This window comes from Echeneis naucrates, chromosome 13 (assembly GCF_900963305.1).
Source record: "Echeneis naucrates chromosome 13, fEcheNa1.1, whole genome shotgun sequence".
Taxonomy (NCBI): Eukaryota; Metazoa; Chordata; class Actinopteri; order Carangiformes; family Echeneidae; genus Echeneis; species Echeneis naucrates.
In genome coordinates this window covers 17,483,941-17,509,418 of record NC_042523.1, presented here as the reverse complement: position 1 = coordinate 17,509,418, position 25,478 = coordinate 17,483,941, and the positions used below count along the sequence as shown (strand labels likewise).

Below are 25,478 nucleotides of genomic sequence, written 5' to 3'. Positions count from 1 at the left end.
TTAGTTTAATTTGAAACTTAAAATGATTTAATCTTTGACATAAACATGACATCCTGATCCTCAGGGTGGGAGATCCAGCTGTAAATCTGAGACAGTTTCGGTCAACCATCCGCTTCATAAACATTTTAAAAGCAGGTTTCATTCATCTTCTGGTGCTTATCCGTTTCACAATCGCTGGAGCCAATCCCAGCTCACATATGTGAGAGCGGGGGCCACCCTGGACAGGTCACCAGTCACACAGGGCCAACACACAGAGAGAGACCAGCAACCACTCACACTCACACTCAGACCTACAGACAGTTTAGAGTCACCAATAAACCTAAACATCTTTGGACGCAGGCACGGGGAGAACGTACAAACTCTACACAGAAAGGCGTCAGGCCGGGAACCAGACCTTCTTGTTGTGGGTCAACAGCGCTAACCACTATGCCACCCTGCTGCTCAGGAGCAAGTTTCATTTATATTAATAGTAACTATTATCTAAATGCTACAATTACTGATCAGTGCAATGCAAAACCAGCTTAAATTCAAAATAAAAATGCCTAATTCTTATGGGATTAAGGTCTCTGCGGCGTCCATGCAGCCCAGAGGCATGCACTTGGGAATGCAGCAATCAAATCAAACTAAGGTTGCCTTGTCTGGGCCTCATCAACAGGTTACAGGAACAGAGAAGGCACCAATAAAAACTATTCTATTGTTTTTTCTAATGTTGGTGGGTAAGGTGCTTTAAAAGACATACAAAACTGAATGCAATTAAATTACAATACAGATACAAATAAAATAGATCTTCAAACAATATCCATATACATATTCACTTCATGAATATTAAAGTTTATCAAACTACAGTCCCGGAGGTGTTAAAACAGGACAACGCAGTTGAAGAGCACAGAGCTTCTTTTCACAGCTGTTTCCACCCACTGTTATTTCTCCACCATTCAATCACCTCTGTAACACGAACATCTGTCATCAGAGGTGCCTTCTTGGAAAAGAAATCTTATGTCATAAGTTGGATTCACACCCTGATGGGAAGTGGAAAACAGTACAGCTGTATCTCAATTAAGAACCCACCAAAGGTTCAGAATTTATATTTTATAATATTCCTACTGAGCATCTAATGCATTTGATCAGATTTATAAAATGAATGTTGTTGTTAGCTAATAAAATAAATGGGTTTTCTTTGTTTACTTGAGAATTCAGTGAAACGGTTTCATGGTTGAATTTACTTGCTATGATCATTCAACAGTTTCGTTGGCATTTACCCGTAACTGTTGCAGAGGACATCTCATCCTTAATGGATAAGATGTAAATAAATCAGAAGTCAGCAGTGGTATGCTGCCAGCATTGGGGTGCTCACACCTCCCAGCGGTGAAAACATGCAACAACAAGACTTTAAGCTTGGATAATGTGAAAACAACACATTTGCAGGGGGATAAAAACCTTCATATGAAATTTTAACTTTCCTTTGAGTAAAATGCACAAACATATGCAATTCTGTGTTTGTGAACAATTTTTCTGTCCAAATATTTTCCATGCATAAGTATTTACTGCATTTCCAAGATGCAGCCATAAACATTTACAGTCATTTGGAGCAATTAACATTCTTTATAAATATGTTGGATATTTTTCCAAATAATAAACTACTTGAGCTTTCCTTTTCTCTTTCAACGATATCTCTGCATCACCTTAATCTTCCATACAAGGTAATACATAACCTCTTTTTTTCTGTACACTTCACAGTGTGAAACGAAAATGAAAAGAAAAATACATTTTCTAAAAAAAAAAAAAGGTAAATGCCTCTCCTGTGCTCCCCAGTGCACAACAGTGACTGAAAGCAAATATTTCACGGAGAACAATGCATAATGTAAATTCCTGCATCTGTAACTGATACAATCAATGCATGGATTTCTCAGCCAAAAAATGATTATATATAGATAAAATATAATCGTGTCAAAAATGCCAGAATTTCCAAAAGAAAATAAACTCAGTCTCTATTGGGTGACGCCAATTCAAGATAAAGTAAGAAAGTAATTATTTCCTTTTCAACTTCAACAAAATTTCTCCCTACTATTTCAGAGGGCTTATAGATATAGCAGTGCTGTTAAATCGGAAGTAAGGTGCAGTTCTGCAGTTAAAAGCCTAAAGAACAGCTTGCAAGTAAAAATACAAAAACACGAGGAAGTGTCAGAAGTACTCAACAAATACTCAACATACCACTTTGCAGCAAATTCTACTTCTGGTGCACCAACGAGACAGTAAGAAACACTGTTGCAGATTATGACCTCTTGTTTCCTCACACACTGGTGCCCTTGTCCCTTAAAGTGGTAACTCTAAGCACAAACTTTCTGGTGCTCCTGCGGTATCGTGGCTGAGTGAAGTAAAACAGAATAGGGTCCAGAAAGCTGTTCATGCTGGCGAATGGCCTGGTGCTCTTGTAGATAATTGAAAACAAGTTTTTCGTCTGACAGGACGCGCGAGTGCGGATCACCAGGTACAATGTCTTGGTGAGGTGAAATGGCAGGAAGCTTATGCAGAAGACTGTCGCCACCACAATGATCATTTTCACCGCCTTGTCCCGTTTTTCCCCAGTCGCCTTGGAGACACCCTTATAGGATACTGGGCGGCAGAGGATCTGGGCCATCCGGCAGTAGCACACCATCACACCCATAAAAGGCAACAAGAAGCCAAGGCAGGTTAGAGTCATGCCGTAAGGATAATAATCTACTGAACGTTTTGGCTCACTTAAATCATAACACACTGTGCGGTTGCGCTGAATTCCTGTTGCAGCAAAGTGAAACGTTGGCGCACACAAGATGATGACCACCAGCCAAACCCCTCCGCAGATATACCACGCCATCTTGCGACCACCTTGCTTGTGCCACATTGCGAGAGGATGGCAAATGCCCACATAGCGCTGCACGCTGATACAGGTGAGAAAGAGGATGCTTCCATGCAGATTACTAAAACAGGAAAACAGAAGAGAAATATTATTACAGTGGCAGCTCCTTTTTTTCCATTTTTATACAGTTTGAAGTTCACTCTGTAGCGCTCTTTTAATTTTTCTCACAATTAAGCCACATTTTGTGTTTGAGTCATCATGAATGGCTTTCCCTCATGACAGCTTTTATAATATCTGTAAAGACAAATGTAAACACTATCTGTGGTCTAAAAACTTCCCATCTTTAAATTGTAAAGAGAACTTAAGACCGCTCATTTATCTACAGTTCAAACAGGATCGACTTCTCACAGCTGCATGCAGAGATAGATCTTTCAATGCCCATTAAAGTATCTCACCTGTAGAACTGAAACCTGACCAGTTTGCAGGCAAATTCTCCAAAAGGCCAGTAATCATGACTGCCGTAGTTATAGATGAGCAGGGGAAGCGACATCACATAGAAAAAATCAGCTAAAGCCAAATTAAGCATATAGATGTTGTTCTTGGACAGGTTGGGCCTTTTCCTCCATATCTTCAGAATGACTGCAGTGTTGAGAGGAAGGCCGAGCAGGAAGACGAAAGTATACACAGCAGGGAGTAAAATCCGTTTAAAGTCTTCCTTATAGGTGCAGCGAAGGAGGCCGATCCCGTTGACGTTGCTGGTGTTACTTGCGCTCTCCACTGTGTAAGGGTCGGTTGGGTTCACACTGGTGGAGAAGAGGTCCAGGGACAAGGTCAGAGATTCAGAAACAGAAAGTGGCATCTTCACATCCTGGAGAGACGGGGACAGAAACCAGACCATTGTTACGGCGACATTAATATTACTGTTTTAACTGAACGAAAACAGCAAGATCTTTCCATTAAAAATGAAATTTAGGATACTTGGGTGATGAAAATGAGAGCAAGCGAAACAGAGCCTCTCCACAAGAGGGCACAAGAGATTAATATTCTTTGATTTATACACTCAACAGCTCAAAATTCACAGTGAAACAGTCATTTTAAGCCCTGCAAACACCGGATTCATTCAAGACTCAAACAGATTAAGACATAATTGTCATCACCAAGGCCAACTGTTGAGTTACTTTCTTTTACGACTAACACAGTTAAAGCCTAAATACTTTGGCATAGAAATAGCCAAAATGGAGCAGTTCATGGCCCGCTCTGAAAAACCAGTAAAGCAGATAGCATTTCAATATGCATTTATGTAAAAAATATGCATTGGCCAATGGAGTAAAGGACTGCATATTCACATTCTTGTCACATCTATAAACTGGAAACAATCTTGTCATGATGTAAGGAATTGAAGTTGAGCATTTTAGTATAATATTTAGTGTTTCTTACCTGTGAAAACAAGTTGCAAGTACTAAATAAAAATGCTAGAGTACCATACAGTACGTTTTTATTCTCCATCTGTGATTCTGCGTATTAGTGTAGTGGTGGCTTCAAGAAAAAAAACTCAATAAAATACACAACAGCACTTAAATAAGAGCCTATTAAATTATGGTAAATTAATTCTTCCATCATTTGCTAATACATACAAGATGAGCTGATCTAAGTTTTGAGATGCCACAGACTGTCTGGTCTCTCACTCACAACTCGCAATGTCTGGAACAAGCTTTTACACACACAGATAAATCCACATTCTTAATTACTGCTCCCACCGCCAACATCAATCCTATTCATTTCCTTCGTGGTGGGCGTGTGAATGAGTGATTGGCTTTAGCAACGTCCTCCATACCCCTGTCAGACTGTGACTCATGGCATTTCACAACTAACACTCCATCAGCCAAAAAGCCTCTGTGTGTGTGCACGGGTGTGTACATTTGTGTGCATGTGTCTGTGTGTGTGTGTGTGTATATACACGCTCTGTTATAAAGAAAACTGAGTGCTTTTAAGAGTGTCTGCCAGCAACAATGACACATGATTTCATCATTTCTATAGAGTAATAGGAGAGGATAGGAGGGGGTGGAGGGAGCAGAGTGCCAGTACACAGTAAAACCAAACAGTAGGCATCAGAGCTTTTTGAAATGTGCACCGCAGTCTGCTTTATTTGCCAATGGCTCACTGATTTATTCACAAGAAAGTGGATGACCACAACTCTCTAGGCAGTCTTAAAGCCCATTGATATAACGCCCCTCATTCAAACAAATTAGCTTTTCATGTTAATGGATCATGTCCGATTTACCCCAGGAACATCAGTCAAAAATAAAAAGCGGAGGCACTCTTTCCCCTAATAGGCAGTTGCATGTGTAGGCCTGCCTTTAAAAGAACTACCAAGCCCATTTTCAAGGTTCTTCGTGTCATCAACATAATTTTTTGGGTATGTCTTCAGTGCGGTGTAGTTTGAACAATAAGGCCTCGTGTCCTAACCATCCTGTTTGTGAAGTCAAAGTACTTTGTGCTTGATAGTATTCATAATTGTAGTGTATGCGCTGTAAAGAGCAAAGCACAAGTTATGGCATGAAACCACATGTTATTCAGTGAAAGGCTAAAGAAAATTGTTGATTCCTCCTGCCCTGACATGCAAATCATTGGTTTCCAAAGAACAACAGGACAAACAACTGAGATCTGCAAATTTGAACAGGCACAGTGCTTATTCTCATTAGCACTGGTGCTGTGGTGGAGCTATTCACATGTCAATGAAGAAGATCAATGAAGATTTCTTTTTTAAATAAACTTGAAAAGACGGGCAATTACAACACAAAACAAATTTCCAGTCTATTTGATGCAATGCCGACCCGTCATTTGCTCTGTTGTCATATACCACATTCTGTTCAGAAACACTTTATGAAAATACTAGAGATTTAGTGCTGAATCAAATCTGAAAATGAGTGGATTCTAATTTAAATACTTGGAAAGAAAGAAGAAACTATACCCACCTAAATCCTATTTCAGTAATACAATGTGTTATTTTCCTGGCACTTTCATTGTGACCAAGTATATTTTTTTCCTGCTGTTACGTGAACAGTATACAGTAAACACATGACAAATAGGGCTCTGTGTGTGTGTGTGTGTGTGTGTGTGTGCGTTTGGGTGTTTCTAAATGGTCATGCTCTCAACTTTCAGACACCCTCAAGAGAGTATGTGCAATAAACATAGTAAAGGACATAAAATCAGACCCACACCAAACAACTCCTCCCAAAAAAACAATGCAAAATTACAAGAGTCTCACTACCAGAACTGACCCCAGCCTCCATATTTGTTGTCAGCAAATTTGTGGCATAACTTGTTTGGTTCATTTACACTGTGTTTAATTAAACAAGTAAAATGAGCTTGCCTTCATTCTCAGTGCAGACAACTGGGATTTATTCTGTTTACAGAGACGTCTCAGATACCTGGTGTTTCTGAAATGACAAATGACTCAAATTAGCGACACACTGGTTGGCAAGTTTGGTTGATAGTTTAAATACTTTTAGAACACATAACAACAACTGGGCATGTAAAACATGTGGCTGGGAATGTGAAATCATTTTGAGCATCTGATGGCAAACACTAATCAACACACAGCTCACTGACCTCACCAGCCAATGAATCGAGTAAATTGCATTGTGGGCATGAAGAAATCAGTTTACTTTTGGCCTGTGACTCAGAGCGGCTTAATCTGCTCACATAGTTGTGATATTTTGGCAGGTGCCCTGAAACATGTCCATACATCTTCTGCTTTTCCATCCCCTTCCCGCTGTGGGAAAACATACCCTGATCTCAATGTAGCATTTCAAAAGTTGTGGCACACATAGTACAAAATACATAGTTTTAACATCTACTCAGTGGGAAAGCTTGATTTCTCTGTCATTTCAAACTGTTTGGTTCTGACACTACGAATATCAAATTATTTCTAAGCATTTGTCTGAGCAGTGATTATTATCCATAACTATATCTAGATGCTCTGAAAAGAAACAGTTATTTATTGTGTAATGTGCTCAACAACATACTTCCTCTTTACCAGAAACTACTGATGGACTTAAGAAACTGTCTTACCTTTCAGAGCATTGCACTCATCTGCAGCCACGGTCAAAAAGGCTATTGGAGAATGCGGGCATCGATCCCGCTACCTCTCGCATGCTAAGCGAGCGCTCTACCATTTGAGCTAATTCCCCTGCCTGCCTCTTATGGACAGACTACTGAGAACAACACTACCCGCCCATGATCCTGTGTCAGGAGTTACATTACAAGCCAGTGGCATGATCACTCCCTCTCCACTCTCACTCACTCAGACACATACTTTCTGCCCTCAAGCATGCCAGAAATCACAGCTGAATATCACTCAAGATTATTTACAAACCATGATAGAATTTGACTGCAGCTCAGGATATTTTTGGGAAGGAAAAAAAAAAAAACAACTCAACATAAATGTCAAATCTCACAAGATGTTTTTTCTGATTATTCCACAGAGCAATAAGAGAAATGGAAATAAAGCAGATTATTGGAAATCCAACCACAAATGTAACAAGACTCAGCTCTACAGTTTAACATTAAATCTTTACAATTTCCAAGACCTGAAAGATATGATATGATCAAATGCTCACTTCAGTGTTTGACAGTCGACTGATAAAAGTCACTTTTCTTTGCCTCAGCAACTGAATTATTTGAGCACTTAACACAATCATTATACACCAATTAATTTCTTCACTATTACTAAACACACATCCAAAAATAATAAACACTCCTCTGCAAAACCACTCCTACTATACTGAGACTGAGAAACGAGATAATGTGGATTCAGTGCCAGTGACAGACACTACTGTATATTTGGCTATATTCTTCCCCACTAGGTAATCTGATGTGCTGGTACCTGGCTGATCAGGGCCCATCAAGACAAATACTGCCTTCTGTCTGTGCACACAGAGCAGCAGATGTGTATGAACAGAGAGACGCTGTGCTGAGACGACACAGCAGGGAATAATTCAACTCTAATTCCATTCTGATTTCTGATCCCTTCTGCTGATCAATGTTTCATATCCACTGCGCCTCACTATCTGCACTTCTGCAGACACACAGACTACCACGTGTACATCGCACCTACACAAGGACAAAGACTTGTTTTTTGTTTCTCACGTATCTACACATATACACATCAGCAATAAACATATACGCATCCTCTTTGGTGTGGATAAATAATAAATGTTTTCCCAACAGAGACAGATGCAGGTGCCCATGCAAACACACAATTACATCCTATAGACATTAAAGCTTTTATTCCTAATTAATAAAAAAATTAAACATAAAAAAAAAACATTTTAAAAATTAATTTATCTCTTATGGGGCTGGCAAATATGAGTCTATCAATCCTTGGTAAATGGACTGTGGCCAACACGGATGGCACATTTTAAACCAATCAAGTGCTCCATAAATAGATGCAAGGGTGATGGGAAAGGCCAGCGTTTATTACAAGTACACTGCTTAAGAGGGGAATAAAATTATTACACATTGCAAAGCACCTGACTATGGTCCATCATCAATCTGAACTAACAAGTTGGATCACCTGAAAAATTTTGTTTGTACTCAAATATGATTTCCACAGAAAACATGCATAGAATTTAAAACACAACTGGACAGGAATGTCTTTAAAGGTTTCATAGTTCACATACCACGTCTGACAGGGACAATATGAAGTGCTTTATTGGAAATAATTGCTGTGATCTGTGGACAAAAACATGAGGGATGCATGATGCTGTAGGCATTTGGCCTGAGGACTTCAGACTATTGGACAGCACTCCAAGCTGTTGTCAGATGGTTACCGAACAAAGGGGAAGTGAATGTGGATGAAATAAGTAAAACAGACAGACCAGTAGGACTGTAGGTTACTGAAAACTAAAAGCGGATATAAGACAAGGTTCCTTCTAGCATGACTATCAAACCGAATTGTTGTTCCATGTAATGTAATTAATGACGCCTGGCTTAATATTAGTTAATTTCTGTTTCAGGTAGAAGGTGACGTCTCAATTCTTAATAATATCTCTGCGTGTTCAATTTGAAAATATTATTTTTAGTAAAAATGAAACGTGAAAAAATAGAAAGATAGAGTAGACTCGAAAAAGGGACCATGGGTATTTCAGAGCCAGCACCTTGCACTTGGAGGATGGCTGTTATTTCTATATATTTACAACAAGCTTTATAGCTGCATTACTCTCAAATAGAACAAGTTTGACTCAGCAGCTATCATTAACATAAATAAAGCTTAGCAATGTTTGGCACATATTTATGAAAAAATATTTATTCGTCTTTTGTGCTTTTTGAGCTGAGGTTTTAGTGGTTCTAGTTGTTCCTTTGAGTTCTGTTTTTAGCAAACTTGTGAGCACCTGCTGTTGTCATGTCTGTGTCCCGCATCTGTTCTCTTGCAGTGTTTTTATTGTGAATGTCTGTCCTACGCCTATCACTACAATGATAGAAGTTTCTTAATCTAGTCTGTTAATATCGCATGAATATCTTGGGGACACACGCAAATATTTTTCAAGTTTTGTTTGTGCTGAGGTACTTGTGTTTCTATTTTTGAGAGGTAATTAGTACTGGTTCCCACTTGTTAATGAAAAACAAACATGTTTTGTGAAACATGAGCATAACAGCTTGATATGCACCTTTCGTCAGGCAAAAAGAACTAATCAAGAGCTTAACAGTGCAGTAAGTGGCACGTGCTCTGTGGTGGCTGCTCTCCTGGCTTTGTGGTGCAGGAGGGATGGGAATGCAGCTCTGATGAAGACAGAGTTAGTATGGAGCAAAGACAGGATGACACTTCACTGACGGACTCCTCAAAGCGTCTCGCAGTGGTTTTTTTTTTATGTAGTTGCTCTGGTTTACAATTAGGACAATACATTACATTTTAGCCTCTGAATCCTAATCAGATTAGGGAAGGCAGCTTTATTTTAGACAGCCACATTACCAATTTAACAGCCAGGCCGGTTGTTTTGAGATAGGTGCTGAGTGAGCTGCCACTGTAAGATAATGCTGTGCACTTAACTTCATCCTATAAACAACTTTGACCTTGTTTCTGTTTCTGTCTCTACCCTGCTATCAGCTCTCTTTCGCTCAGTGACTCCCTGAAACCAGAATTACATTGCTCAACACGGGAGAAAATAAAAACGCAACCTTTGCCTGGTAGAAAGGAAATTTCTTCTAAAATCCACACTACATATGCCAAAAGTCTTCACATCTGAGAGCACATGAAAACTCTGACTCTAAATTAGTAATCCTGTGATGTCACGACTTGTTCTCACTGGTTTAAGATACTATACTATTGTGGTATTAAAATAATAGTGTGCGCAGTGTGACCGGCCTGAGCATTCCCCTTTTGGCAGGTGGCCTTGTGGGTAATGTGTGACATTGTGTTGTGTGGACGTGTTTGTCCCTCTCTACAGTGAATGGTGTGAGAAGTAACGCCAGCTGTAGCTGCTGTAAAATTTATTGTCAGTGTGATGAAACTCATAAAAGTACCGTGTTGTGATGCTGGAAGGAAGAAAAGCGCTGAATGAAGCCGGTCCATGTGTCCAACTCCTCTGCCTCTCCTCTTCCGTGTGTGAAATTAGCCCGGAGTGCTAGTTACCATGGTTACCAGCATCAACGTGCCAAGCTAAGTTGAAACATACTTAGCTTTATAGCTAGCTACATTAGCATAAGATGAGCTAGCTAAAGTGCGGAGCCGCGACTCTAACTCACAAATTCTCGCCTCCATTTTTGTCGTCATCCTGAATCTATGACAAGAAGTACGATCATAAAAGGAGGCAGAAGAGGAACTAGACATGTAGCACACAGGACAGTCTATTAATCAAGGTGACTAGAAGAGACAACAACACGAGATAACACACAGCACAACCAGCAGTGACTGGCCCCAACAGACCTGCCGGAGTTTGAGACTGTTTATTGTGCCCATATAAAATATGTTTTGTACAGACGAGAGACCTGATCCCTCTACAGACCGGTTCTTGTAGGGCCTCTTTAAATGAAGTCATTTTTGAGCTATAAAGATGTCTGTAGCAGAATCACATGAGTGTATTGTATTATGACAATAAATTTAAATAAATAAATAAATTTATACTTTTACTTAAGTAATTTTTTAAGCAAATACTTATGTACGTTTACTTAAGCAATATTTTGACAAGGCTACTTTTACTTGTATTGGAGTAATATTTGACAAGAAGTATCTGTATCTACTCAGTAGTGAAGTTGTTGTAACATGTAACTTTCACTTCAGCAAACTGACTGTCTTCACTTGTGGTTTCTCGTGCATGAACAAGTGGAATCTCTTTATCTGTACCATCCACTTTGATGGTGTATTCGTTCTCTGGGAAGTACAAACATGTTTGTCTTCTATCTATTGAGAGTATTCCCAAATGGTTGATCCCGGTAAAGAGAAACTGATTTTTGCAGTTGCATCACAAGATGTCATAGTACTACTATTAACATTTCAGATATGTCCAAGAACTGCACATGACAGTGTAGTGTATAGTTTCTCAGGATGAAATGTTTTTAAAGTGCAAGATGTTCAGCACATCAGCAATCCCAGTTGTTTGGCATCATTTTTATTGAGCTGCTCTGCAAAACCTCAACACATGCATCATAAGAACTGTGTCCACAGCCTGGCTTAGGTTCATTTGCATCTAGTTCGTGCATTGCAGGAGGTGTGGCTCTAGTATTTTATCCTCCAAGGTTAACGTGAAATTTCCATGCTGGCTCGATGCAAAAGGGCATTAACTTCTTTTCAACTGCACACATGGCGCACATCTGCCTCCGTCATGACGGACAGAGATTTGGCTGACTTGTTGTGTTTGTTTATTATTTCAGTTTGAGTTGTCTGGTTTATCCAGTATATCTGCTTTATCTCATTCAGTGCCTGAGAATCTCCTCATCTGAGGACATATTAAATGATTATCTTACCGTATGTTTGTTGGCTGTAATAATAATAAAGGTCCAGATGTCTTTAACAACTTGCAGATGTCCTCTGGGAGATCTATATCTCCCTGAGCCACATGCTTCAGAGCCACCACCATCATACCACTAACCTAAGAAGTCCCCAGCAACGTCACTCAACAAATACCGGCCCATAGCACTCACTCCCATCACGATGAAGTACTTTGAAAGGCTGGTTAAGACCCATCTAACATCCATTCTCCCCACCACACTTGACCCATTACAGTTTGCATATTGCCCAAAATGCTCCATTGACGATGGCACAGCAACTGTACTTCAACTAAGGCTGGCTCATCTGGAAAACACAAACGGTCACACATGCGTATGCTGTTCATTGACTTTAGCTCCACCTTCAACACAATTATCCTCCAACACCTGTTTAGTTAACTGGGCTCAACGGGCATCAACTGGTTACTGAACTGACAGTAAGAGTAAGAAAAAACTCCTCTGAGACCACCATCATGAATACTGGTGTCCCCCAGGGCCGTGTGTTGAGCCCCCTGCTGTTCACGCTGATGACCCATGATTGTTATGCCAAACACAACTCGAACCACATTATCAAGTTCACAGATGACACAACTCATCAGTGGGTGCAATAACAACAATCTCCTCCTAAATGTCGACAAACCAAAAGAAAAAAAGAAAAGCATACCACAGTCCCCACTCACCATCAATAGCAGCGCTGTGTAGTGAATGAAAAGCACCGAGTTGCATATCACAGACCACCTGACATGGTCCACCAACACCACCTCCCTCGTCAAGAAGGCACAGCAACGCCCACACTTCCTGCGACGGATGAGGAGAGCTGACCTTTCTACAGGGGTGCCTTTGAGAGCATCCTTACCAGCAGCCTCTCAGTTTGGTATGGCAAACTGAGGCCCTACAGCGAGTGGTGAGGAGGACAGCTGAGAAGATCATCTGAAGGGCCCAAACATCCATCCAGGACTTGTATGCATCCCGCTGCAGAAACAGAGCCACTAATATCATGAAGGACCCCACCCGCCCTTCTCTCAAACTGTTCACCCTCCTACTGCCTGGCAAGCGCTACCACAGCATGCAGAGCAGGACTGCCAGACTCAGCAACAGCTTTTTGTTGTCTGTCATGCATACTGTATGTCTATGTGAACTTTTTTTAGGTAAATTATTGCCTAGGTAAATGTTGTTGTGTTGTTGTTTGTTTTTTTGTTTTTTGTTTTTTTGTTTGTTTGTTTGTTTGTTTGTTTGGTTTTGTTTTTTTCTGAAAGAAACAGCACATTGGAGTGTGGAGAAATGCAATTTCATTGTGCTGTGCAATTGCTTTTTGTATGGTCTGACTGACAGTAAAGTTTACTTTGACTAAAAACTCCAGAGCTGAGAGGACGGTCAGGTTTGTTGGTTTGACTTAAACACCTTCAAATACACTCGTCTCGGAGCTCGACGAGAAAACACGCGGCCAAGCCGCCAAATGCATTAAAGAGACTGATCAGACTTACCCCGAAAAGACTGCGACAGATATTCAGCGGCAAAATCAACACGTTGGCGACCGAGCCATGATGTCTGCTTTCTCCAGAAACAACAAAGAGCCGTGGGGAGCAGGAAAACAAGCCCGCCGAGGACGGAGTTTAAACTGTCCCGGTCCGAGCTGCAGCGGCTAGACACACACTTCACACACACACTTCACACACACTCAACGTTGCGCCATAACACAACCGCGTTCGCGTTTGAGCTTGGCGACGCACGCGCAGTGACTCTTCGGAACAGTCCAAGATGTCGGAGCTGCTCGTTTGTGAAGTTTTAACATCGGAACAGTTATACCACTTATAATGAGCGATAGTTGTTGGTGTGATGAAGCAGGTGCATTTTTCAAACCACAGACTGAGGAGGAGGCAAAGTGGTGGTGGTGGTGGTGGGGGGGGGGGGGGGGGGTCAACATGATAACCCCCCCCCATACACACACACACACACACACACACACACACACATCTTCCCCTTTATGGACTAAATGAAAAGCAAAAGCAAAAATGAAAAGCAAAGAGAAAACCAATTAGTGTTTTAGCCAAATTGGGGAAAAAAAGGGTTATTTTAATTTTATTGGAAATTTATTTCAGTATTAGTTTGGAAACTCTAAAGAAAAAATGCCCTTTTAGTGTGAACCGTTGTTTGTGTCATGTATAAATGACAAACTGACAGCTTGTCACGTTTACAGGTGAGATAAACACTCGTCTGTCGAAGTCACTCAGTTTCCACTCATACTGGTGGAGCCAGTCGGTGCTGAAGTGAAGTTACTAGGAACTAGAAGATTCTGTTCCTGTCTATTGTTGGACAATATGGCTAAGGAATAAACAGTTCCTGAGAACTGAAGTCAAACGTGCCTGTTAGGCGACCTCCATCTTTAGTATGCAGTCTGAGGTCTGCTGGGATCGCCTCCAGCCTGAGGTCTTCTCTCCTGCATCCTGTTTCCTCTTCTGGTTCAGCATCTCCTTTGCTTCAGGGCTTCTCTTTTTGGTGTTATGTAATTTCTGGTTGTTTTGAATGTCTGTCGGTTTGTGGTTTTGTGCCTCTTGTAGTATTTTATCATGCTGCACTCGAGATCATTTTGTGGTAGCTGTGAATCTTTACTCATTGGTTTTGCATCTGTTCATGTTAATTTTTGTGCCTGTGCTTGTTTTTAATATGTCTGGGTGGGATTGCATCTCTTTGTTGATGCCTTGACTCATTTTGTAGCTATTTTGTTTATCTTGGTTGTTGTTTTCTGTCTGGGTGCGGTCATTTCACATGGGAATTTTCGATCTTGTTAACAGGTAGTTTGTAGTGAAATGAACTTGCAGAGAAGTCTTTCAACAGAAACAAAATCACGGTAAACAACATGAAAAGATTGTACGTATTTGTTATACCTTTGTTGATGCGTGTTAGTTTGCAGCAGCGGTCTTGTCCCAATGCAGCCTCCTCAATATATAACACTGTAGTCACTGAGCCTGAAGCCATGAGTGGCTGTAAGTTTGACTGCTACGGCCATCAGACAAAACACTACCTGCCATGCTTTTTCCCACCTTTTGCTCATTATAACTTTGTTATAATATGTGTCAGTCTCATCAAATGCTGGAAACTTTTGTTTGCATTGCTGAGAGCAGCCGAACTGAACTGTACTGACTTTACATGCCCAGTCATTGAGATTGTGTAAGACGTTAATTGCTCTCTTAAATTGATCAGTCAACATAGCATTTCCTGTTCAGAGTCCAGTCTCCATTCAAATACATCTGATAAGATGTAGCCGCAACAGAGTTCCTCTATTTTTGGACACATATTCTAGAAATACAGTGTGAGACAGCACCAAATGATTAATGAATGAAAATACTTTCACTGACATTCATAAAGGGTCAGGCTGAACTTCTAGAAATGTGTGTAAATAAGGGTTAATAGCTGTTTTTGCCTGTCCTACATTCACATCCATCATTGGGCAAATTATTCATTTGAAAGGACAGAACAAACTGAAAGCATGAAACATGCTATTATATGAAATGAAATATAATAATAATGAAATATCAGTGTTTCCATATTCTAATCTGTGCCCACGACAGAACAGACATCTTACATTCTTTCTTGACAAAGATTAGTTTTGCTGTTAAACCTGGCCAATGCCATGATCCAGATTCTTCAAGTAGAAATACGGAAAAAATGTCACCAAAAAAATTTTGTTTCCCCTTTTCCAGCAAAAGAACATTTAAAAACTGTGGTCTGAAGAAACCACTCTCCTAGGCCATGTCTTGAAATCGCACAAAACATGATATTGTGTTCTGTATTCCTGTTTTTGTCTTCAGTGTTGTGGCCAGTCAGTGATGATTACATGAATCCTCCTCCATAGAGATCTTATCAACTTAATGCCAGATGTCAGATGACCATGAATTTGTAATGGCCTTGTCCTTTCCGATCCATTTGTTACGTCTGGAATAATCATTTAATACCTTTGAATACATCAATATCAGAAAATCACTGGACCTCAGTTTAACTAATGACTTCCCAAATATGAATAATTTAAACAATACTTCAGAGCTAAGCCTGAATATTTGAGCGCAAGCTGTAACACTATCAACAACTGACTAGTGCTTTTTGGTAGCATGTGCGTTGAAATGAAAATCATTTAGAACCTTTTTAGTCGTGTCATTTGCAAATATTATTATGTTGGATTGTTGTAAAGTACTGTGTTATCAAAGCCGCAGATAAACTTGTCAGTGTTTTGGCAGCTGACTGAGTGTTTATATATACAGAGAGTTTGATGAGCCGGATTTCAGCATATATACTAACAAATCTTAAAATGCTGCCAGCTATCAGGTTCCTTTTAGGAGTGTGAATCCTTGTGTGGGATAAAAAAAAAAGTGTGTTTATTACAGTCACCTCTAACAGATTTTTAGTGTTTGCAGGATTTAGTCACTGTTTAGAAAAGAAACACCAAAAGTTGATTGATTGTTGGTGCTTATACAGCATCAGTAAACACCGGGCCAGAAAATTGGCTGGCTTCACTCCTGACCACACACAATTCAAAAAAAAAAAAGTTCAAAACAGAAATAAGATAAATATAGTCAGGATGATAATAAAATTGATTTTAAGGAAAAATAATGCCAGATGAGAACTGTAACGAGCGTTGTGTAAGTACAGAATGTCATTTCTAACTGCCTCTCTGGCACTGATAGAGAAAACTAAAATGAAAGAGGATATAGTCACTTAGATGATTGCATTTCTAAACAGTCAGCAAGATCCGACTGACTCTTGACCAACATCCAGCAGACCTTTTTTTTGTATTAGCTCATTTGTCATATTGAAACAGACATGTGCAGACAGGGAAGTGGGGTCGATTTGGCTTTAGAAACAAGTTGCTCAAAGCTTAATCAGCATATTTCATTATGATTGTGAGAGCCTTTCTAATCCAAGAACATCCATTTACAGCCTCCACCCATTTTTTCCCCTGCTTCTGCAACAGCTTTTCAATGACATCTCAATGAGTGGTGTTGCTTCAATATGTCAAATCCAAAGGGCCCTTTTCAGGAGTGGGATTAGTTAGGTGTTAACTTCCAATGGAAAGAGAGACCTAAAGCATTGTTGAGCATTTCAGGAATGCTAATTAAATAAACAATATAGCTCTAATCTGAAAACCGAAGTATCTCTGCTTCACAACACTTGTATTTGATGAGAGCCCACCCCATAAATGTGCATCTGTTTGCATTAGTCACTAGTGGACTGGTCTTGATGGCTGCAGTGGCGCAGTTTATCAGCAATTTATTCCAACAATCTGCGCCAAAGCGACACATTAGTTGTGACCTCAAAGTCCACGTGTGGCACTTGAGCTACAGTTGTCCTCCTGGCAGATTTTGTGATGTGTGGCTGCGCAAGTTCCTCAGAATTCAAGTCACTGATAGTTTGAGAATATTTTTTGCTTTATTATTTGCATTTCTTTTGTAAATCCACACAATGTCAGCTGAACTTGTGTTTGATTATATGTGTGTGCACAGGCGGTCCAGGAGTTCACGTTTGAAAGTTATCTGTAGCAGGATGTCATAACCCAGCTGATGCCTGCTTCAAGCGTTATGTATTTTGTTCGTCTCATCTGAAAATACAAATGCTTGTGACAGTGAATATTCCCACAGTGTGCGCATTTGGAGCCTCTGCTCTCCAGTTAACGACCGGGAATTATCTTAAATTGGAGAACAAAAAGGGAAAGACACAGAAGATTTTATTATAATATCAGCCTGATTCAATTTCTGCAATTGCGTTTTCTGTCATTATAAATACCAGGTGTGAATCTGCAGGATGTGGTGTTCATTCATGCGTAGCCTATTATTGGGAGCTAGGAAGTAAAACCCCGAGCATGTGTCCTTAACCATTAGATGAGAAAAACGGTGAAGAAACTGATCTGGCATCAGATACGAGGCAAAGGTTTTCCTTTCTTGATGCCTCTGTTCAACGAGTGTTTGCTCTCGAGGTGAGACGTCCCCATGTTACTGTGCGATCTGTCCTGCAGGATCCCAGCAGAGGGCGAAGGAAACAAGATGCCAAATTAAGTCATTAGTTAGTTAGTAATGGACCTCTGTGGACTGCTGCGGTCATTATCATGAGCGTTCATTACTGTCACTGCATTTTGACATTTTCCATGCCTTTCACTTTATCTTATTAGTGCAAACTCTCTTTTGCCTGTTGAGAGATTCAGGTGAAAGGGTGAAGGTGATAAGAGTAAACGAAATGTGTTGCCAGGATTTGAAAGCTCTGAAACGGAAACTTTTGTTACAACAGAAGCAGAAGGCTAAAGTCAGGACAAACAGTTTCATCAGATAATGATATGAATAGTTTTACTTTCAGAGCTCTTCTGGCAAAGCTCAATAACTGCATGGTTCTGAGAATTTAGGTGGCTAACGAGCTTCACCTCTCCACCAAGATTTAATGACAAATGTGAGTTTTCCAACCTGAAGTGTGACTGAAGCCTATTCAGACATATCACTGCCACCGCACATCACGATATGAAGCTTTGTGTATGTTTGGTGGGGCGCGGTATTCTTGCACAACCCAGTCAGATTAATGATTGAATACAGGAGACTGAGAGGCTTCTATATAGTTTATTTTACTGTCACGTTACAACAGCATTGTAAACTCCTAGAACTCTCTCTGCTGTTGCTGTCAACGGACCCATTTTTTGAAAGCGCTTCCAAACAATTAAACTTAATCTACAAGTAGTTTTTCTCCGAGTGACTCAGGACGTTTTACATACTTTCACTATCGTTTATGTTCTGTTTAGCAGGTTTGACTTCAAACTTTTCAGGCTGCGTGATAACATTTTCCTCTGATCTCCCAGCAGGTTGCACTGAAATTATTATTATCATTTTATTGAGATGCATTTTTGGATGACTTTGCTTACTTTTAATTAATTTGTGTTTTATTTTTCATTTTTTGTAGTGAACACTCCTGCCTTTAGTACAGTGCAGCAAGGCAGCAGCCAATCAGGTGCGAGTTCCAATGTTTTCGACCAATCATAAGCGATCGTCCAAAAAGACATCACTCAGCAGTCACAATGACGTAACCTCCCTCATCCCGCCCTCGTCCCTTTGACGGGCAGTGACGTCACCCTCCTTCCCTCCGACAGCTCGCGCCATTACAGTTTGGTAGGCATTTAAGGCAGCAGCCAATCAGGTGCGAGTTCCAATGTTTTCGACCAATCATTAGCGATCGTCCAAAAAGACATCACTTTGAGGCAGTGACGTCACCCTCCCTCCTTCCCTCCGACAGCTCGCGCCATCCCGGTTTGATGGGCATTTAAGGCAGCAGCCAATCAGGTGCGAGTTCCAATGTTTTCGACCAATCATAAGCGATCGTCCAAAAAGACATCACTTTGAGGCAGTGACGTCACCCTCCCTCCTTCCCTCCGACAGCTCGCGCCATCCCGGTTTGATGGGCATTTAAGGCAGCAGCCAATCAGGTGCGAGTTCCAATGTTTTCGACCAATCATAAGCGATCGTCCAAAAAGACATCACTTTGACGGGCAGTGACGTCACCCTCCCTCCTCAGGGAGTATAAATAGGGGCCGTGAGCTCTGTCCTCTTCATTCTCCTCTCCCTTAGCTGAGGAGAAAGCTCTGGTTCCCCGGGGGGACGCTCGGGTCCCGGCGTGTACGGACTACAGCCCTGGACCTGAGAGTCACCGACGGCTGTCTGTCGGTGAGGGACCTCCTCATCGGTAGGCTTCACTCGGTGGGGGCTTCAGTATCATACCAGGCGATCTGAGCCCGTCCTGATGCGCCGCCCAGAAGAACAAGTACAGGAGTATTTGGAAGTATCTGGGAGTGTAGCGCTCCGGCCCAGGTGCTGAGTTGAGAGACGGATAGTCTCTCTGTGTTTGTGTGTGTGTGTGTGTGTGTGTGTGTGTGTGTTCTTTTTTTTAGGAATAAATAAAATAAAATGAAATAAATAAATGAAATGAAATGAAATAAATAAATGAAATAAAATGAAATAAATAAATGAAATAAAATGAAATAAATACATGAAATAAAATGAAATAAATAAATGAAATAAAATGAAATAAAATGAAATAAATAAATGAAATAAAATGAAATAAAATGAAATAAATAAATGAAATAAAATGAAATAAATAAATGAAATAAAATGAAATAAAATGAAATAAATACATGAAATAAAATGAAATAAATAAATGAAATAAAATGAAAAAAAAAATAAAATAAAATAAAATGAAAAAATAAAGAATAAAAAATAAAAAAAATAAAAAATAAAATGAAAAAAATAAAAAAAATACATTAAATGAAAAAAAAGAAAAGAAAAGAAAAAAAGAAAAAACAAAAACAAAAAAAAAATAAAAGGAAGAAAAAGAAAATGAAAACAATGTAAAAATGTAAAATTAAATGAAGAAATAAAATAAAAAAAAAAGGGGCAGCTTGGCGGTGTAGTGGTTAGTGCTGTTGCTGTCGCCCACAATAAGAAGGTCGTTGGTGCGGTTCCTGGCCTGGGGACTTTCTCTGTGGAGGTTGCGTGTTCTCCATCATGTCCGTAGGTGTGAATACTGTGAATGATGGACTGGTGACCTGTCCAGGGTGACCCCGCCCGATGTGACATGGGATTGGCTCCAGCAGCCCCGTGACCCGGAAACGGAAAAAGAAGATGAGTGAGTAAAAATGTTTATGTAATTACTTTGCAGCCTGTGTCTGTGTCCCCGAATAAACACGTATCCACATATGGCTCAACCTCTTTCACTATAACGGACCATTTATTCCGCCACAAAAGGCTTCATACCATCTTGTTTTAGATCATCCCACAGGCCCATCCCTTCTCCCTGCTTCTGGAGGAGACTTGGTGATCACAGGCCCTGTTGCATCACAGCAAGGTGGAGCAACTGGGCGTGTGTGGATTACCTGCAGGTACTTTCCTAACATTTGTAGCTGTGTAATCCATTTCCAACTAAGACTAATAATGCTCCCTGTACAAATCCGGTCATGGCAATTATGTGGTTCTGCTGAAATAATACAGCATCCCAAAAGGTCCCACATATCCTTCAAAGTATGACAATGCCAACAGAGACAGGTCTATTAACTGATTGAAAACCCTTCGTAGAAACTTATTGTTTTACAAATACAGTGAAACATTAGCCTGTGGAAATGTTAAATGTCTGAATTATCGCACATTCAGTGTAATGCACTTCATCTGTGAGAGCTCATTTGGCCCAAATGTGCATGTATTTATATTTACATATGTATGTGTAGATCAGCATGACAGGGTCATGCACGTTTGCACAGTTTTCCTTCTCTAATGAACTGTTTCCATTCAATATAGATGGAAATGGAAAAAAATATGGAGCAAAATTTCAGTCTCATCCATACAAATTTTTGAGTTACACAAAATACAGCAAAGATTCACACCATGACAAACAAAAGATGTATATAAGTACCCTCACTCAATAATTCAATTTCTTGCATTTCAAGGATTTACTATCCATCAATAACAAAACTGAAAATGATTGTGTCGTTTTTAGCCAAGTATATATATATATATATATATATATATATATATGTGTGTGTGTGTGTATATTTGGACATCGTCTTTATTGTGTTGTATGTGGGTACACACCCATTCTTGCCTCACATGCCTTCATTTCTCTGTTCTGTGACTTTTTCATGGTCAGGTGAAATATTGGTATACCTGGAACGCATACAAAGACTGATCTTTTCTGTCTTTGCTGTTTTCTTGTCCTAATTTTACACTTTTTGTTTTATTTGTTAAAAAAATTGTAATTTCTATCTAATCTGTTTCAAAATTTTTATGCACTTTTTTGTGAAAATTTGTGTTTCTCTTTATTCAAACACCTCACAGGTACACGCCAAAAATTACCTCAGCAAGCACTGATTTATTAATCCTGGTTCTCATTGTGATGGACATCTGGAATGTATGAATAGACGGCTTGAGTTATCGTGAACGAAAAGTTGTCTAATGATGGAGTTTGTTTGTGTAATGTAGAATTCAAATACAAAATGTCTTTCTTTGTTTTGCATTCATAATTCTAGTTGGGATTCAGTGTTTTTATTCCTTCTCACCAACAGCACTAACATGATGGATCCAGGGAGAAATCAAAGCGCAAGTGCTGTCCTACTTGGTCTGCGAGCAAAAAGTATCACAATCACTGCAGCAGTACCAGACTCGGCCCTGTAAAACATGTCTTGATCTGATAAGTCAAGGTGAAATTGTTTTTTTTTTTGGTTTTATTTTGTTATTACACAGCATTTGTATCATTTCAGCAGCTTAGTAGCTGAAGTTCAGTTGTTCTGCTGACTAACCATTAAAATGCTTTACTAATTGTTTCATATTCAAATATACATTACTGTTGATGGACAGCATAGAAAGTGTGACTGTTGTCAGTTTAACTGTTGGGTTTTTCTTTTAATGTAGACCATGTTTGTTGTGTTAATACAGAAAATGCAGCACAGTCATCATTTGATAAAGTTTCACAATTCTGAAAGTTTTCAGCTGTAGCCAGAAAATATTCTCAACAAAAGTGGTGCAAAGTTTAGATCACATGGCAGTCACTGCACTCTTACATGTTTTTTTTTTTTTGTGAGGGAGAGGGGGTCATTTTTCAAAAGAGGAGTTACTTTAGTTGTAAGAACTGTAGAGAAAAAAAAATCTTTTTACACCTTTGTACTAGAAATCTGCTTTGTGACTCATTTTCAGATGACCAATCTCACCCACTCACCCTGCAGTCACAGGTTAGGCTCTGACGTATTGGTTTAGTGTTTCAGCCTTCCAGTAAACGCTTTGTTGTGGTAAATTTTGTACAGCAGAATAAAACAGTATCAGTGTGAACTTGCAGAAAATTGAAAATGTTTTCCAACCTTCCTCCAAGTACATGAAGGTAAAAGATTTTCTGAACCCCAGCTTTTAGGGCATTTCAGTTTGTCAGACAAGATTAGTGTTACTTATTAGTGTGTTAGTCCAGCAACAGCTTCAGCTTCAAACACAGATATACCACAGCATGTGCAAACTGGGCACCAAACTAAAACTTCCAAAGATGGGGTTGTTCATAATCACATTCACTACACAAAGAAATACAATCATTCTAAAATAAGGTCACACACGACAATCTTCCTTTTATAGGAAAATTTTAATAGTTATTCAATGTTCTACATTTTACAGTAAATATACAATTACAAACTTGGCTTAGTTATAGTACTAAGATCACTAACTGATCTTAAAAAAAAACAAAAACAAACAAAAAAAAAAAACCTCCCAAAAAAAAAACAAAAAAAAAAAAACAAAAAAACAAAAACCAAACCCAAAACAAATAAACAAAAACAAACAAAAAAACCAAAACAAATTAAAAACAGATTTACACTTCATATCACAAGCCTGACGCAGGTCCTTCACTCTGGACCAAATAGCTAACATACAATTCACTTCTCTCAACGCTGAACAGACGTTGGGCTTCAGTTTCAAACACAACCTTACGGTAACAGATATACCATAGCATGTGCAAACTGGGTACCAAACTAAAACTTCCAAAGATGGGGTTGTTCCTAATACTTGATCTGGGGACGATACAAGTATGCTTGTTTTTGGAAGACAAGGAATTTCCACTTTTTGCATCACATTTAGTGTCAAATTAAAGTAAGATATCTCTGACGATTTAAAATGAAAAAAGCTGCAGCAGTACACCGAAGACATTTAAGAGCCTACTATTCATTGTGATAGTAGTGTTTTGATTTATATTCATGGGGAAAAAATAAAAAATAAAACTAAAAATAAAATTAAGACTCACCAACTGCAAGGCAAAAAGAAGAGAGGGGGAGAGGGAAGAGATTAGGAGAGTAGTGGAGATGTGAATGGTTCGGGACACCTTTTCACCATCGAGGTGAAGAAGCGCAAGAGTTCAATAGAAAGTACTGAGTCATCTTCAGTGAAGTTACCACCTTTCAATGTCTGTAAATGGAAATGTCAGTAAAAGGATGATAAAAGACCCATTATTAAGACAACTTTGCATTTCACCCGCTATAACATCTGAGTGTTCAACTGTTTTCAATTAAGTGCAAATTGAAATTTCATGAGAGGCAAGGAATGAAGTGAAATAAGCAAACAGTTTCACCGCCATGAAAAACAAAACTGCTCTGTGAGAGTTGTCTTTCATTCAACTATCAAATGCTCTGTGTGTCAGCTCATCTAAGGAGCTGCCACATCAAAACAGTGTTAGTTAAATTTTTTTTTTTATTTTTTATTTTTTAACTTTTTAGAGAGCATTGGTCCACAGCCCATAAAGGTAATAAAAATTATCCTGTGACAACAAATAAAATCTTATTTGGTGTCTTGTTTTGTTATTTAAAATGGCATTTCTGAAAATGTCACCCAAAAAAGAAAGCAAAAAGAAAAATAGGGAAAACAAAAAACATTTTGTTTGGGGAAAAAAAAACCCAAAAATAAACCAAAAACAAAACATGCCTGCTCAAAAATAATCTCAGTGCTGAAAATGTGACACCCAATTGTGATAAATGACTCATTCATCATGTTGGCTTGATTGCCACTTGCAGTCTTTGTCACTGGTGACATCTAGTGTTGAGAAAGGCTCAGTGGAATATAACAAATGCCAAAAGAAAGTTGATTATCATACTATTAATAACACAATATTAATCACCATCCTGTGATTCAATATTACTGCTGTTCAGATGGGGTGGTGAGGGTAGCAAAGGTCAGACTAAAAGAGAATGAAGTCCAGAAACATGGTGCGAGAGCGGAGGGTTAAATGAGAAGGAAAGAGCAGAAGGGAGGGAGCAGAGCGAATAACTTTAAATCATTTTGCATCCCCGATTGAAGCCCAAGTAAATAGGTGTTGGAAGGGATGCAAAATGGCCTCTAAAAGGGAATTGTGGCACAAAGTGAAAACAGGATAAACAGAGAATACAGGAAGAACGATAAAAAAGTGAAAAAGACAATATGCATTAAGTTAACAACAATGTGAGAAACAGGACAGCAATAGGAAAACACAGATTCACACGAAGCTAGACATAACAAGGACTCAGAATTCACCAGTTACTTAGGAGAGGAAACTAATATTTACTGAATAACAGTTGGTGAAATATGGCACAGAGCAAAGGGCATAGAAGCTGAAGGTTTTCAAGACATCACTGGATACATCTTTGCACCCACTAGAAAAGACAGGGACAGCTTCTGAGGCTTCTGGGAGCATCATGGTAACCTTTCTCTCTTCAGCTCTGTCGTTCATCCTTTACCTCCTGTAATTTCAGGAAACAACCCAAAAAAAAAAAAAAAAAAAGGGGGGGGGGGGGGACCTGGTGATGGGAGTAAAGTCCTAACTGTATTTACAGACCTTGTGTTAACTCCCCCCCCTCACTGACAGATGTAGAGGACAGAGATGCAGAAGAGGTAAAAGAAAAAAAGAAAAAGAAAAAATTAAATTAAAAGCACAAACAGTAGCTGCCACACTGATGCAACCATGCTTAGCTAGAAATACATTACTGTACCACTTGCTGTATAAATATACTGCATTTTTTTTTTAACTTAGAGATCCAATGCTATATTGAAATACACCTGAATATTATGCATACCCATTATGCTTAATTGACCAGAGGGAAAGGAAAAAAAAAAAGGAAAAAAAAAAAAGATAAAAAAAAAAAAAT

The 25,478-nt window shown here is 39.4% G+C and overlaps 1 protein-coding gene and 1 non-coding gene across 7 annotated transcripts; both read right to left on the bottom strand.

The window, feature by feature from the left end:
- Nucleotides 1-341: 341 nt before the first annotated feature.
- Nucleotides 342-13,485, bottom strand: p2ry6 (pyrimidinergic receptor P2Y6). Of its 6 annotated transcripts, XM_029517342.1 has the most exons (5): nucleotides 13,306-13,485; nucleotides 12,502-12,793; nucleotides 6,210-6,276; nucleotides 3,292-3,704; nucleotides 342-2,957 (listed from the first exon to the last, which is right to left on the bottom strand). In XM_029517342.1, exons 3-5 carry the CDS (start codon nucleotides 6,213-6,215, stop codon nucleotides 2,291-2,293), a joined length of 1,086 nt encoding a protein of 361 aa, XP_029373202.1. In that variant the 5' UTR covers nucleotides 6,216-6,276; nucleotides 12,502-12,793; nucleotides 13,306-13,485; the 3' UTR covers nucleotides 342-2,290. The 6 variants fall into 6 exon arrangements, with proteins under 6 accessions (XP_029373202.1, XP_029373203.1, XP_029373199.1 ...); XM_029517343.1 differs by lacking the exon at nucleotides 6,210-6,276; XM_029517339.1 differs by lacking the exon at nucleotides 12,502-12,793.
- On the bottom strand, nucleotides 6,957-7,029 carry trnaa-agc (transfer RNA alanine (anticodon AGC)). The gene has a single exon. It is a non-coding gene; the product is annotated as a tRNA-Ala (tRNA).
- Nucleotides 13,486-25,478: the final 11,993 nt, after the last annotated feature.

Bases quoted from the DNA above. Each gene is read 5' to 3' on its own strand.
- p2ry6 (XM_029517342.1), bottom strand. The intron at 2,958-3,291 runs GTGAGATACTTT...TTCCTGTTTTAG, and splicing joins GTCAGGTTTCAGTTCTACAG to TAATCTGCATGGAAGCATCC.